Source organism: Lingula anatina, chromosome 2, assembly GCF_051362555.1.
Source record: "Lingula anatina isolate TDL-2025a chromosome 2, LinAna3.0, whole genome shotgun sequence".
NCBI lineage: Eukaryota > Metazoa > Brachiopoda > Lingulata > Lingulida > Lingulidae > Lingula > Lingula anatina.
The window spans coordinates 13,797,343-13,812,886 of NC_141768.1; the positions used below are offsets into that span (position 1 = coordinate 13,797,343).

At 33.0% G+C, this 15,544-nt stretch overlaps 2 protein-coding genes across 2 annotated transcripts; one reads left to right on the forward strand and one right to left on the reverse strand.

The window, feature by feature from the left end:
• Window positions 1–753: 753 nt before the first annotated feature.
• Window positions 754–8,307, reverse strand: LOC106155602 (putative ATP-dependent RNA helicase DDX47). Its single transcript, XM_013530498.2, has 12 exons — window positions 8,200–8,307; window positions 5,129–5,222; window positions 4,639–4,827; window positions 4,408–4,479; window positions 4,192–4,262; window positions 3,890–3,937; window positions 3,477–3,665; window positions 2,828–2,974; window positions 2,433–2,509; window positions 1,971–2,102; window positions 1,547–1,676; window positions 754–1,301 (listed from the first exon to the last, which is right to left on the reverse strand). Exons 1-12 carry the CDS (start codon window positions 8,275–8,277, stop codon window positions 1,191–1,193), a joined length of 1,338 nt encoding a protein of 445 aa, XP_013385952.2. The 5' UTR covers window positions 8,278–8,307; the 3' UTR covers window positions 754–1,190.
• A 138-nt stretch (window positions 8,308–8,445) lies between these two features.
• On the forward strand, window positions 8,446–15,544 carry LOC106155652 (PHD finger-like domain-containing protein 5A). The gene is made up of 4 exons (XM_013530580.2): window positions 8,446–8,557; window positions 12,855–12,878; window positions 14,224–14,390; window positions 14,686–15,544. Exons 1-4 carry the CDS (start codon window positions 8,506–8,508, stop codon window positions 14,773–14,775), a joined length of 333 nt encoding a protein of 110 aa, XP_013386034.1. The 5' UTR covers window positions 8,446–8,505; the 3' UTR covers window positions 14,776–15,544.

Consider the following 15,544-nt stretch of genomic DNA (forward strand, 5'->3'; position numbering starts at 1 on the left):
AATTTCCTCTATATTCATCTGAAAATCAAGATCATGATAACTACCATATCATACCAGTTTTCTGTTAATTTCACGAGTTGGAAATAACAGAAAAGATGAATTAATTATCTTAGTCTCATCACTTGTTATGTATAATGTATGTTCTGGTTACAGCAGGTTGTAAACCTTTTTGTTGTTATAGGACTCTTTTTTAAATGGGTTTTTTAAAAATAAAATTAAAAAAAAAACTTCCCTTAAAAGTAAATCAGTTCACTCTTTCCTACAAACAAAAAAAAAATGTAGTCTGGGGTGTAGACAATCACTGTCACTTCTGAAAAAAAAAGTCTTTTTGTACAATCAAATGAGAATGTTGTGAAATCAAGGTATTTTTCTGTTAAAAAGATCATAAGTATTACATGCAGTGGCTAGTACTTAGATGTATACAACAATAATTCATTTATGTAGTGAAAAAACATGTTTGAGATCTTGCACTTTGTCCGTTTCAGTTACACTCATAATAATTCAACCCAATGAGACTTTCCTTTTTATTAGGAGGATATCGATGTGGAGGACACGGATGGTGTCAAGTGCAAAATAATGTTCATTTATTCACCTCAGCTTTGGCAGGCATCACAATATTGTACACAAAAACAGCATTATACTGGAGGGTTTCTAAATAAACCTCTTGAAAAACATATCACCCTCTTATTCCAGTATTTTTTGATAAAACAAAAGTAATAATTCCATAAGAATAAAAGTAACTAAATGGCAAAATAGCATGGAATACTTCAATTTATTCAGTAAACTTTGAATAAATTTCCATTGTTAACTGATGGATAAAGATTAGCTTAATTAAATTGAATTAAACTAATTTCCTCACCTCATTAGTCCCACCCCTCCTGCACATATAAATAATTAATACAGTTTCAGACGCTATAAAACCTCTACTGAAATGGGTGCAACATATTTACAAATAAATGTCATATATGCCTAGTTTGGTATTTTAACAATTTGTCAGAGCATACTGAATTCTAGCACATTCAGCTGTGTAAATATCTGTTCTGCATCATATCCATAAATTGTTGACAGAATGGTGATCCCTTTTTCCAAATTAAGAAAAAAAAATGAAGCAGTCTGTGATACTAAAAACATGTTTTTGCATATTCTCAAATTTCACTTCTTTTTCCTATTTAAAATTTGCATCATCAAAATCAGTGTTTTCTTTTTGTTTTCATTTTCTTTCTGACTCCTGTTGCTTCTTCAGAATCATCATTGTCCATTGTTTTGCCACGCTTTTTCTTATTTTCCATTTCAGACATTTCCTGAAATAAAAACAGAAAGTTTAAATTCATTTTCAACCCACTGAACAAAACAAGGACAGTGTTCTTCGTAGTTTAATATTTGCAAACCCTTTCTGAATCAACTCTCTTCATGTTTACATTTAAAGCACATTAGGAAGAACTTTTTTTTTACAGATTTCAAAATGCAAATTTTCAACACAGAAACTCTACACCAATGGTTGTATCTTTCCCAGGTCTTTTTTCCTTTCATGCAGCAGATATCTTACCATTTTAGCATGTCTTTGAGCCTCACTGACTCTCTCCATCAGCACCATAACTTCCTCCTCCTCAGTCTTGTAGAGGTCCAGCTGCTTGCCAATCAAGTGTTCTATCCTTTGGTAGAGTTCAACATCATACCTAGAAAAGTTTTAAACCAGTGGTAAATAGTCAGGTTGTGAAATATGAGACATTAATTATGATTCATGAAATATTATAAAAATGTCATGAAATATTATGAAAATTTCTAGTGGTACTATACATGAAGTTTTCATTAAAATGTTCCCATACATACATAACTTGTAGCTTTTCAAAACATTTTTTTAGAAAAATTAAAAACTCTCCCATTTTCAATAGTTAAAATTTTTAGTTTTAGTTGTCTGTTTTTCAACATTTATTTGACCTTCACCTTTAGATGAACTTAATATCACTTACTGTGTCACAAATGTGATAGCCTTGCCTGCTCGCCCTGCTCTGGCAGTTCTCCCAACCCTGTGAATGTAGTCTTTTGAGTGTGTGGGAATATCAAAGTTCAGGACTACATCAACATGTGGTATGTCTAGTCCCCTGAAATGAAAAACAGAAACCCATCAACAAAATTCTAAATGACAATATCTCTTTATATATATATATGCAGTTCATGTGCAAATGTTATCCATAGTTAGTCTATCGCCAAATTTTGAAATCAAATGAATGTTGTTGAAAGTTAAAAAATTTGTTTCTGACATCTTTTTTTTTTTTGAAATGAAAATCTGTTTAGGCTTAACAACATTCCTTTTCAGGTGAAGTTTAATTCTTAGTAAAAGCGCCAAAGAAGTTCCTAAATAAAATTTCACACATCATTAAAATACTGTAAAAGATCCCATTTATCTTCTGCTTAAAGAATGTTTTGAATACCTGCTTGCTACATCTGTTGCTATTAGAATGGATCTACTTTTTGACTTGAACTTGTTTAAGGCACCAAGCCTTTTGAACTGGAATATAAGCGAAGTTATGAGACTAAAAAGCATACAAAGAAGTGTCATATGAAATATATATATATGGCTAAAATGTTAAAAAGTACCATTAATATTTGATATTTGGTATTTGAGCATTAAATAATTTATATTTAATATAGATGTGGATTAAATATTTTTGGACAATGATTCTTAGCATCCATTTTCAAACCTCAATACCAATTCACTTTCTCTAATATCTATGAAGTTTCTCATAATAATGTAACCATAACATTGTTTTTTCCTAATATATTTTTTGAATAAATTATTCCTTTTGCCACCCAAAAGAGCACTAACCTGTGTCATCTGACCATGGAGTGGGATTGCATCGAGTCCCAGGTTCCTTAACATCAGAGCAACTCGTTGTGTGTTAGCACATGTACTGCAGAAAACCATGAATGAATTTCCAGCCATCTCATTCAGAATGTAAACCAAGTACACATCCTGCATATACAAAGTATAAGGTACATGGCACCTTCAAACTACAGACAAGATACTGAGTATGTCTGCAAGTATTAGAAGAAGTTAATTTTATAACACATTGTCAGGGATATAGTAAACAATGGGAATTCTGTCATGTTTTGTAAAACCCAAGATACACACATAGGGAAATAAATATCTGAAAAACAGTCTGAAGTGTTCTACATTTAAGTATCATTAATTTCAGGTATCTTACTTTTTAATCTCTATGTGAATTTGGTGAAAAATCTGATCCACAGATTAAGCAACCTTTCATCAATTTTACAGGATGTGTTAAAAGTCCATAATTCATCCGTCAACCCCCCCCCTCCCCACCCCACAAAAAATGCAAGATCAATACTGAATATACCAAATAATTAAATCATAATGAAGAAAAACAACAAATAATTAATGCATGGTTGCTATAACAATCTTGGTAGAATAAATTGAAACTTTGGGGGGAGGGGGGGGGGGCTTTGAAACCTACCTTGACTTTGACAGGAATAAAAATGTAAAATTGTTGTAATTTTTCCACTGTTTGATATTTACTAGATACTTCCACTTTCACTGGATTTTGCAAAGATGCTCTCTGAAGTTTTTGCACCTTCTTAGTCATTGTGGCTGAGTACAGATAGGTTGTTCTTTCTCTAGGAATTACTTTCAGAATTTTATCAACCTACAAAACAACACATAAAACATCACAGAGTATTATTACACGTATTCTTCAGTGTAACCAAACTACCCCAGTGTAATTCAATAATTCTAAATGATTCTTCAAAATTTTGTGAAAAATAGGTCAAATTCAAGTTTCACAGCAAAGAATTAAAATGTTTCATTACATATACATTATAAATTTACATTTCTAGTTACATTTTCCTTTTAAAAGCAGAATTGTGTTACCTCCTGTTCAAAATCCATATTCAATATTCTATCAGCTTCATCCATAACCTAAAGTATTAAATGTTTTTATTTTTATTATTATTATTATTATTGTTTTGGTATTCATAAGGTTTTTAAAGTGTTCATCCGAAACAAATACGAAAATATGGACAAAATCCAAATTTAATTTATCCAATAAAAATGAAGTACATTATATCACCTTTTAGTGACCTGAAAATCTTTAGATCTTTATGTCTAAAAGGAACTCTAAATTGTTTGTATGAAGAATATTCAGGTCAAATGCATTCATTTTTAATACTTACCAAAAATTTCAAAGCTCTCAAATTGAACCCTTTCGTATTTTCTAAATGGTCCACCAGTCTTCCTGGAGTAGCTGCAATGATTTTCATCAAATTATTTTTAATTTTGACAAATAAGTGCATTTTTATACAAAAGCCCACTTTTAATGAAATAATAATTTATCATTACCATAAACCAATGTTTCCTATAAAAGAAAAATGTCAATTTTCTACACTCACCTATGATGATGTGAGGTTTTTTAGCCAGCATCAGGGCCTGCGACATGTTGTCAATGCCACCAACTATCACAGCTGCAAATAATAATAATTATTATTACAAAATATAGCTTTATATAACACGAAAAGGGTGAGTCTCCAAATTTTAAAGTAGAAATTATCATGAAAAATATCAATAATAACAACATAAGTTTGAAACAGGATGTCAAACAAATTCATGAAGACAGAGCTTACCACACTTGACACCTATTGACGACCCCAGTGCTTCAAACTGCTCTGAGATTTGAAATGCCAATTCTCTTGTAGGCGTGAGTATGAGTCCAAATAACCTCTGAGGATTCTCCAATAATTTTTGCAAAATTGGCAATGCAAAAGCACCAGTTTTTCCTGAACCAGTTTCTGCCAGGCCAATGATATCCTTGCCTTGAAAAAAAACATCATGTAAGTAATTTGACCAAGGCTCTGCAAATGTTTCAGCTTTGATCAAAGTATCTTATGTCACAGTTTACAACAGACATGCAAATGTCAGCAAAATTTCTGGAATCAATTTTGTTACCAAACAAAAACAAATTAAATACATGCATATGATTAAAATGGCCTCATTGTCAATAGTCTAATATGTCTTAGAAACTGTTGCAGTGATAAATTTAAGCTGAAACATAATGGTAAAACTCAGAGTTAACAAGCAATTTACATTGTGTTCATTTATTGTCAATAAACATACCTGTAAGTGCAACTGGAATAGCCTCCTTCTGAATTTTCGATGGTTCCTTCCATTTCAGCTGTTCACAGGCTTCACAAAGCACATCACACACACCCTGCAAAATATGAAATACTATTGATAAACAAAAAATCTGCAATTTGATTGTTTAAAAAAAAAACCTGGTATATACATTGTTCATTACAATTAACATATATGGAACCATGTAACACAGTTGCCTCATTTTGGCACCAACCCACTCACAAAAAGTTTCATCTGTTGGATGCCAAAATGAGGTAGCTTTCTGGATAGAAATGGGAGCTTTGTCTTGGCAACAACCAAAACATTTGTCAGTTGAATACACCTAGCTTACATGATGAATTGATACAAATGTATTACCAAGAATGTTCAAACAAAATTGCCAATAACCACCCATAACAATGCAACTAACACCCCATTCTCATAGATTAGATCGACCTACATTGGATCGACCTAACTCCCTGGGGGTTCACGCTAAATAGCTGTCAGCCGGGCGGACACGAAAGTTAATTACCCCTTAAAGCTTGTAGTAGGCGGGGACGGACACTTAAGGGGGATTATCTGACAGTAATCTAGTGAGACTCCCCGCGGTGATAGATCGATCTAAAAGTTGTGAGAACAGAGCCTTAAAGTGAATTTATTCACAGGTGTAGGGTTCATTTTAGAACTCCTGAAGGTTTATTTTGTCCATAGAAGTGTGATTTAAAATAGATTCATTACAATTATAAATCAGCATATAATGCAATTTCTAGCCTTTTTTATAAGCGCCCAAACATGCAAGCCAATCATGAGCTATAAATACCATTTAATCAGAGCCTATGGTGTGATGTCACTCTCTTGATAGACCTATGAATGTGTATTCAGTAGCACGAGAACAAAACACCATGCTTCAATATGAAAACCATGTCCACCAGACTATCTCTGGTGATTGTTAGGCTCTAAATTCTACAAAATATCAATTGGGCTAATAAATAGGCCATGCATAAGAACTTACTAGATTGTATGCTTTATATTTCATATTACTGAAGATGCCAATGATAACCAAGAAGTCTTTTGATGTACACAAAGCCAATCTTACTTAAAAATTCCAATTTTTCTGATATTAAAAATTGTAGTATGTTGGCCAAGTGCCACTTTGTTGGTCATATAACCATTTCCATATATTGAATTACATTGGCAATGTGCACATGGAGGGGGTTGTGAACTGCTGTACAATACACATTACATTTTGATTACAACTGGTGAATTATTCTGAAACATAGTTTTCACATAAAACTTATTGTTAAATTTCACTGGAAAAGTAAGATTTGGGATGAAAAATCTGCCAAAAAAAAAAAAAAAACAATGTGTGCACACATATTCCTTGTTTCATTTATTACACTGTGTTCACTGCTGCTGTTGCTGTTTTGCAATTTTATGCTGTGCATATTGCTTTTTGAATAATAAAAAAATAACCATCAAGAGAACAAATATGTATTTTCTAGTCTCTTAGCTAGAAATATGTTAGATTTATCTTGTTGAGTTTAATGATTCCAATCAATCCATATAATCAGTTAGGAGTGGTTGACTAAAAATCTATGCATGGCAAAAAGGCAGCTAAAATGGACACATTCACATGATACACATAAGTGGGCAATTCATGATTGTTTTAAAATGCGGTTAGAATTATCCATTTAGCATGAAATTTGTACTTGAGTTAAATTGTTTGGTGAATTTGACATGCCTTAAGTTTTATGTCCTGCAGCTGCATCCATTTTTTAAAAAACAACGATTTAAATGTAAGTGTCCAAAATGTGTATTGCACAACTGGAGTCAAGTTATGACTTAACATCGCATGTGAGAGGTTACTAACAAATCATCAAATGGCTCCTAATGTGCCTGATCATAAACAGTAATATCTAATTTATCTAAATATTAGTGTCCAAGATGGGTGCTGTGCAAGATTGAGTTCAAAGTGAGTGAAAGTTGTGAGTCTACATTATGCATCAGGCATAATTATCAAACCATATGTACAATCACATACGATAATATATCTTCTTCATGTGACCAAATTTCACATTCATTCAGCAATTGACTACTGAGAAAGACTGGAAAAACTGTCTTTTTTCATAAAACTTTATTATTTGCTAAATATTTAAGTGTTCGTACATACAGTACTGTACTACAGTGCATATCAAATGGTTTAAAACTAGAGTGTTATTGCAAGAATTTTCCTGCTATGGCTGTCTTAGAATGAAGTTTCATGCATTTGGGTGTAATTGGCAGACGAGCAGAAACAACTTTGTGTTACGGCTGGCGGTCCTACTAAACATAGAAATGGATAGAAATGGGTAGAAATGGATAGAAATGGACAGAAATGGACCGATATAGACCTCTAGGTAGGCATAGCAAACCTCTCTAGGATTGTATTTGAATTGTACATAGTAAAAATAAACTTACTTCTGCACCAGAAAGAAGTTTTATTGACTTTTCTGCCGTGACACCAGTAGAGGATAAAATCAGGTCAAGGTCGCCATTTTCAAGGTGAATTCCACAACGAGGCTGTGCTTGGGAGCACTGGTTGCTCCACTAAACAACTTTCACAAGCACAGCAAAGACTCAAATAAAATAATTAAAACGGAATTTGTTCAATAAGGCGAGTATTTGAAATAGAATTTTGAAGTTCAATTAAAGGTTGAAATTATTTTGAAAATGTTATGAATACATACAAAGGCGACTTTGACCTGATTTCAACCTCCGCTGGTGTCTTGGCAGAAAAGTCAATAAAACTTCTTTCTGGTGCAGAAGTAAGTTTATTTTTACTATGTAGAACTCAAATACAACCCTAGAGAGGTTTGCTATGCCTACCTAGAGGTCTATATCGGTCCATTTCTGTCCATTTCTACCCATTTCTATCCATTTCTATGTTTAGTAGGACCCACGGCTGGTCATGGAAAAGCTACATGTTGACAGCGAAAATGGAATATAATCACCATGTTTTACTATGAACGCATTAACCATGTACAGTGTAACATGACCTGAGATATGACTACACGTTTTTTTTTATACAACCTCACCAGCTCTTTAAATGTGGAAGATTTACTTGTTTCCTCTTCGTGCTCAAGACCGTCGGTCTTCTCACTGGCCGCTGCCATTTTGAATTAAAGAATGAAAAGTGGAACACTACATGAAAAACAAAACTCATTCCACCAACAAACACAATAAATTTTGACAGAATCATATATAAAAATTTTTGAGAGGTAAATTAAGATAATTTTTCCCTCAAACATACAAATACTTCTGAAACGAAATATAATATTTTCTTATTTGTGTACGATACACTCCAAATATAGACTAAACCGGAAACACAGAAAGCGTGGAAAATGGCGAAACATCACCCAGATTTAATTTTTTGCCGAAAACAGCCAGGCGTAGGTAAGTACTTAAGGTTAAGAGGTTGTATTGTTATGTTTATATTCTTTTTTTGAAATATGTATGTTAAGTGGCTATGTAACGATGTAATACAGCCCGGTGTTCATCAAGTCATTGTTCTTGGCGAAAGACGTAGATTAAACGTTGCCTAAGCTTTCAAAATTCTAGTTTCAGCCTTTCTCATTACTGGCTTACGTGCTACATGTGCGTGCGTTAAGTAAGTACCTAGCATGTAAGGCAAAAAGACAAAATTAAACGTGGCTGTTGCATAGCTAACAAACAACAAAATGCAGTAGATATCAGTAATCCATTTTATACAACATTAGATAAATATTCAAATGTACTCTATTAGTTTTTTGGGAATTACCCGCTAAAATTAATTTCTTCGGGGAAAACACAATTTTCACTACTCACAAATCATAGCTTGATCTGCCCCTGCACAGTTTTCAATGACTGTCCAATCATTGACAGTGCCAAGTCTTCTTGACATTTCAAAAGGAACCTTCGCAGTAAGGTACCTTAAATCGAGAGATTTATGGTTTTTAATATCTGAATTAGGATAGATTAGTAGCTTTGCAGGATAAGTAGATGTAGAAAATGTCACTTTGGGAATATTGTAAAAGTGTACAGTACTTTTAAAAAGTATTAACAAAGCTATATGAACGTTTTGTATTATGGTGCTATTATGGTGTTCTTAGAATCAACTTTGTTACAAAATCTATGAATGATAAAGTGCTGAGAGGATTCAGAAAAAAGACTGCTTGACTCCCTCACAGAGAGAAAGCTTACCTTCATGGGACACATTCTGAGACACCAACAAATGGAAAAATCATTACTTATGGGAACAGCATACAGATTTGAAGATGTGAGAGATATAAAATGCAATACAGCTATGATCTAATGGACCTCTGTGGATCCATGGTTCAAGCAGATAGAATGGCACAAAACTGTGACCAGTGGAGAGGTTTTTGTAAGAGGGGGAGATCGGTTCATAGAGCTTTTTGTGAGGGCCACGGCAGGTCGGTTCCGATCCAACCATTCTTGATGATAATGATTATATGTTTATAAAACATTGAAACAAGGTTTTTCCCAGCGATCTGTCTAGCCATCACTTAGACGGCTGCTGGCATCACCCGATGGCTTATATTATCAAAGACTGCTGGGCGGCTTACAAATTTTTTGAAAAAATGATGGCTTGGCTTGACAGGATGGCCTACAAAATATACATCCTACGAAATATCATCAAGTAATTTTGCCTTACCCAGCTTGTATGATGATTCTCTTTTGAATATAATTACTTTGTAGTGCACCCTGTACTGCAATCACGACTAACTACTACTTAAAGCTTATAAAACACATTTAAATGTTTCTGTTAACTTTCAGACTTTGTTATACATGCCAAACGCAGCAGTGACAAGAGGGTCTGCATTGGATACAAAACATGTACTGTATAACAAAGTCTGAGCAAACTTACCGTTAAATTATAAAACCTTAATACGTACTGCACCTGACAGAGCTGAAAGAAGAGAAGGCAATTTTCATATCTTTACCAGAAGATTAGTCACGATCCAGGCAAGACAAGAAGACAATTTTGATATCATCACTCATCCCAGGCTAATTTGTACTGTACTTGCTCGCAAAGAAAATGGATTCAACTCTCACCGCCACCACCATAATAAATTGATAAATGAACAAATAAACATCATTCACTTGTCCTGGAGAATTGGAGAATCCTTATTAACAACTCTGCATTTCAGGGTTTATTTGTGGGCCACTACTGTAGTTTTCCTTTGCCAAGTATCCACACATAGAGATTACAAGATCTCAATGCCTACCTTCAAACTAACCTTTGTCAATTTTTAATGGCACCCCTTGCAGGCTTCTTCATAATTTATAGGGTGCCCTGAAACTGTCAGTCACATATCATAAACAAGCATTCTCACCAAAAATCAATAATCCCATAGAACTTCAATTCAAAACCTCCTTTTTTACTGTGCTTCAAGTAAACAGTTTCCTAATGGTTCAGTTAGGCGAGTCTTTTTACTGGGTTTATTGCATCAAATATTTTGCAATGTTTTAAAATTATTTCTCTCTACGTGAAGAACTTTCATATAAGCCACAAATTGTGACAATGCTTAACTTTTAATACTTGGCTCCAGCCTTTACCATGCCGGTGTTAATTAAATCTAAAATAAATATAGGAGACAAAAATATTTCTGAGGTCGATGCAAAGGGCCCCACGCCATTTTTCAGACTTTTTCACTAAATGGCAGTCTCATCCCTGATGACTTAATGGCTTATTGGTTGTTTGCCTGGAATGCTTTATTAAGGTAATTGAATTCTGAAATGATAAGTCATAACTGTATCATGTAAATTATTGAAGAAAATTGAACTAAAATTGATCTCAAAGACATATAACAATGAAATTTTTTGGAGCGCACCCAGAACAAAATGCCATTAAAGAAAAGCGCATTCAGAACAACCCCCTCACTGGTAACCCTTAGGTTCAGAATTTTAGGATTTTCATAAGCAATTTGTAATATTTAGCTCTTAACTTGGAAGGTTATTGAAATTTAAATGGAATGCACCATACAAGAAATATTATTTTATTATTATCATTGACAATTAGAACCATCACTTTAAAATATCAACATCATGACATGAAAGTGCAATGCATTAATATGGGGTGTGGTTCAGTATCATGTTGTAAATTCCATTCCTGCTCTATGAAAATGTTATCCAAACCAATCATGATATTTCCAACTGTGGTCTATTGCATAGTTATTGGTCATTGAATTTCATATATTAGTTCATCAGATATGGATATTGTATAAATGCATAAAATTCTGGAATGATAGTATCACTGGCACTTATAAAAGAGGCCCCTTTATTTTCAGATCTAGGCTCAACAAAATTTTTACCATGGACTGCACAAAAGGCACTAGTTCATATTTTTTGTTGTTGCTCTAATGCTTAAAAACGACACAGCAGACACAATAGCCAAAGTGTGCTATTGAAATACAATATGATCTGAGCAGATCTGTCAAAATGGCCTTGTCTTTATAGACAATTTAGCAGTCATGAGATAATAACATAAATCTAAATGGTGTTGAAGCAAGAACATAATGTACACAATAAACCATAACACCATATTCAGGACTTGTTTCATATCAATTCTGACTTGCTTTATCAACAGCTTGAGAATTGTCTACTGCTGCTTTCATCTTGGATTGTGTAACTTCAGAGAGAGAGTAACAAACTTCTATAGTGACAACTGTGAACAATGTAGTTTTCTAAATGACTCAACAGGAGACTAAGTGATATTATCATGAAAGAGCATATTAAATAATGCAATGGAAACGTTATTAAACTAAAACATAAACATCTGCAACCCTGGATTTGATATATACTTCAGGGACCGTAAATTTTGTAAGTTGAGTGTCTGTTATAGGAACTGACATTTTAGAATTTTTCCTGCATATTACGAAAAACATTCAGGTTGTTTTCATTGTCATAAAAATAGAGTTCAGAATATCTGGTAGTACTAGTGCACACTTTTTTAAAATGACCTTGACACTACACATATTGTCATATTCACTGATCTGGTAATTTTTTATGTAATATCGACAGTAAATAACTTGCAAGAAGAGCTTCATTGCAAAAAAAAAGGGCTACATTCATTGACTTTGCTTTAAATACTAAGGTGCCCTCCAGATATTGGATTTTAAAGTAATTTAGCCTCTAATTCCGGGCTCATGTTTGTGATTTTTTCATTTTTATAGAAAGCAGTAATATAAGAAACTTTTTTATTTACTTCTTTTATTTTACTTTTTTGTTTACTTCATTGGTTTTTTATGTATTCCAAAATTTATTTTTATTTGTTGTTATTTAGTATCAAAGCATGATTCAATGAAAAAAAAACTGACTTATTTTCATATTGGTTGACTGACACTTGTTATTGTCATCATTGTTCAACTGATTTTTTTCTTTACATTTTTACCCTCCAGCTGTTTTGGTTTTTTTACGTATTCCAAATTTTATTTTCATTTGTTGCATTTAAAAGTATAAGTGCATGATTCAGTGAAAAAATAACTCTCAACTTATTTTCATATTGGTTGACTGCCACTTGTTATCATCATCATTTATCTGAAATGTCACTGTTGCCTAGTAATTTGTCACTTGGAAATTGTCTTTATAATGATGAACGTAAGGAGAGGGAGGAAATTAAAATTCCATATCAATTGATTTATATATTGACGTAAAACATTTTTTACTAATTATTCTTCTCTTTCATTTCTAGCCATTGGGCGGCTGTGCGAGAAATGTAAGTATTGATTTTTCCTGCTAAATTGCTTGCAGACTTTTTGATAACCTTTCCCATTGATTTATTGCAGTTTTACGTGGTTGTTTCGTCAATGCTTAGAATAGTGCTATGATTGATATGTATTGTGAAAGAAGAAAATTGAAATATAATTTTGTGTTCTCAATAAAATAGTTGCTGTCTTGCAGAATTTGAATGAAATAAACATATAAAGTTCATGACAAGTTGTAAAGAGGAATTATTCCATATTATCCTAGTAACCATGCATTTTTATAAATATATTTGAGCATCATTTCTCTTACTATAACATTTTTCCTGTTTCTTTTGTTTTGGCTTCTATGTAGTCTTCAGTTTTTCCACTAACTTAAAGCATGAAGACAAGGGGTGAGGGAGAAACATGGCTATCTTCTTAACTGACCAAGATATACCAACATGTTGCATATCAATTACAAAAACTTATTTCAACAGCTGTTCATTTCATATCATTATTTTATTACATAATGGCTACTTCAGGGTGTATAACACTCCTGGCACCCCCCTGTTTCTACAAGCCCATTTTTACACAAATTAAAACTTTTATATATTTAGAAAGTAAAATAATACAATATTCATCAACAAGCAGAACTGACTTTTGATTTTAAAGTTGAAAGAATAAAAATTTATGTTCATTTCATGTCCGTCCCTAACACTTATTATTAATATTATTCTGTGACTTTTTTTTTTTAATTCTAATTTTTTGCCTAAATATACCTCACATGTAGGGGGAAAAACATACAAAATGGAATCTCAGTTTTTTTTTTTTCTAAATTTTCCATTTGAAGTGTTAAACATCCATTCAAAATGTCAAAAAATAAATAAATAAAATAGGGTAAATACTAGGGTCAAACTAGTCCCCCCCCCCTCCCATCTGCAGCTGGTTTTTAGAATCAAAACATTACATTTCAATAAGCAGTATAAATTATTAGTAGCAGTTGGTGGCTGGTGCAAAACTTAACATGGTAGTACGATCATGCCTGGTTATTTACAAATATTGTTTTGTACCTTCTAATTCTGTGATAAATAGAAATGACATGTGCAGTGTGATGTTGAGAAGTGAATCTGTGCTTTTAATTTCTTTAATGTGTAAGCCATTGGCACTGTACAGTATTGGTTTTGTGTTGTAGTTTTTGTAATGTAGTAACTAATTAATCAACGACACTGTACTGTATTGGTTTTGTATAGTTGTTGTAATGAATTGTCTTGTTACATACATTGTCTTTCATTCTCTATTGCATCTTTATTCTAAATTATGAGTGAAAGTAATGAAATGACATAATATGATGTAACTACATAAAATTTCTTCTTTCAGGTGATGGTAAATGTGTCATATGTGACTCCTATGTGCGTCCTTGTACACTGGTACGAATCTGTGATGAGTGCAACTATGGCTCTTACCAGGGAAGGTGTGTGATCTGTGGGGGACCAGGAGTGTCAGATGCATACTACTGCAAGGAATGCACAATTATGGAGAAAGACGTAAGCACTTTGGACAGAACTGATATTTTACTCATGTCAAGATGTGATCAATCATTTTTCTTTCTCGGGTTTTCGGAGTAAGCTTGTTGGCTAATTACAACATTTGACTTTCTTTTTGAGATTCACACTTAGGCTTTGGCTGATTGCTTAAGGGAAAGTGTCTCCTATGGCAGTTAACAAGGTTTTTCTCCAAGTATGGGCTATTTTTAAGATGATGGACTATTTTTCAATGACTGGTAAAAAATGTAACATTGTATCCTTTCATTTTATTCATTAATTTTTTTTCTGATTTCAGAGAGATGGATGCCCAAAGATTGTCAACCTTGGTAGTGCAAAGACAGATTTGTTTTATGAGAGAAAGAAATATGGCTTCAAAAAAAGATAACTGTGCAATTAGTACTTGGTGACCTACACTGGATGCTAACATCTTTTCCAAATGTTATCATTGGCTCACTGTTAGTTTAGATAAATGGTGAACAAGGCAGAAATATTGCAGAGATTGTTGCCAGCAATAGTGAGAAGTAAGAAAATTGCACAGGTTTATAGCTAATGCTAGAACATTTGAAAGATAAAAACATGATCATGTATTTTTTATAGTCATCATTCAAGCCAACACAGGCAATGGCTAATTTGCTTTTAATAAAGACTGAATGCAGTGTATTTATTGACATGACAGATCAACTAACCAGCTGTTGGTAGGAAAAGGACAAAGCAGAAAAGCATAAATGCATTTGCATGTATTGGAATGAAACACTTTATTGATAAGCTGTTATCTTGCAAACTGTTGGCTGACAACGGTCAATTTTGTCTGACGGGACTCATGGGCGTATCGTTTTTAATTATCTGAATGACATAAAAACTGCTGTCCATTTGGAATCCCACTGTGGTTAAGCAGTGGGTGGCAGAAAAAGACAGTCATAATACATATATTTTATGTATAAAAATAGGGTCTAAGGATAATGAACTGTTGAGTGCACTTCAATTGTAAGAGTATTTTCTATCTACCTTTATCTGAGCAGAAAACTTAAGTTCTGAAGAAGGAATATGTTATTCAATTTTGACATTGATCCATCATTTTGTCTTTGGTGATCCCCATTATAAAAGAATGGAAATTAAATCGGTTCATTTATTAATAAAACTATTTCACAGTGGTA

Excerpts from the sequence above, each read along its gene's own strand:
- LOC106155602 (XM_013530498.2), bottom strand. The coding sequence starts at position 8,277 with ATGGCAGCGGCCAGTGAGAAGACCGACGGTCTTGAGCACGAAGAGGAA. Across the intron at positions 4,828-5,128 it reads TATTCCAGTTGCACTTACAG|GCAAGGATATCATTGGCCTG; the intron begins GTATGTTTATTG and ends TTTTTTTTCAAG. Across the intron at positions 3,666-3,889 it reads ATATGGATTTTGAACAGGAG|GTTGATAAAATTCTGAAAGT; the intron begins GTAACACAATTC and ends GTTGTTTTGTAG.
- LOC106155652 (XM_013530580.2), top strand. The coding sequence starts at position 8,506 with ATGGCGAAACATCACCCAGATTTAATTTTTTGCCGAAAACAGCCAGGC. Across the intron at positions 12,879-14,223 it reads TGGGCGGCTGTGCGAGAAAT|GTGATGGTAAATGTGTCATA; the intron begins GTAAGTATTGAT and ends TTCTTCTTTCAG. Across the intron at positions 14,391-14,685 it reads GCACAATTATGGAGAAAGAC|AGAGATGGATGCCCAAAGAT; the intron begins GTAAGCACTTTG and ends TTCTGATTTCAG.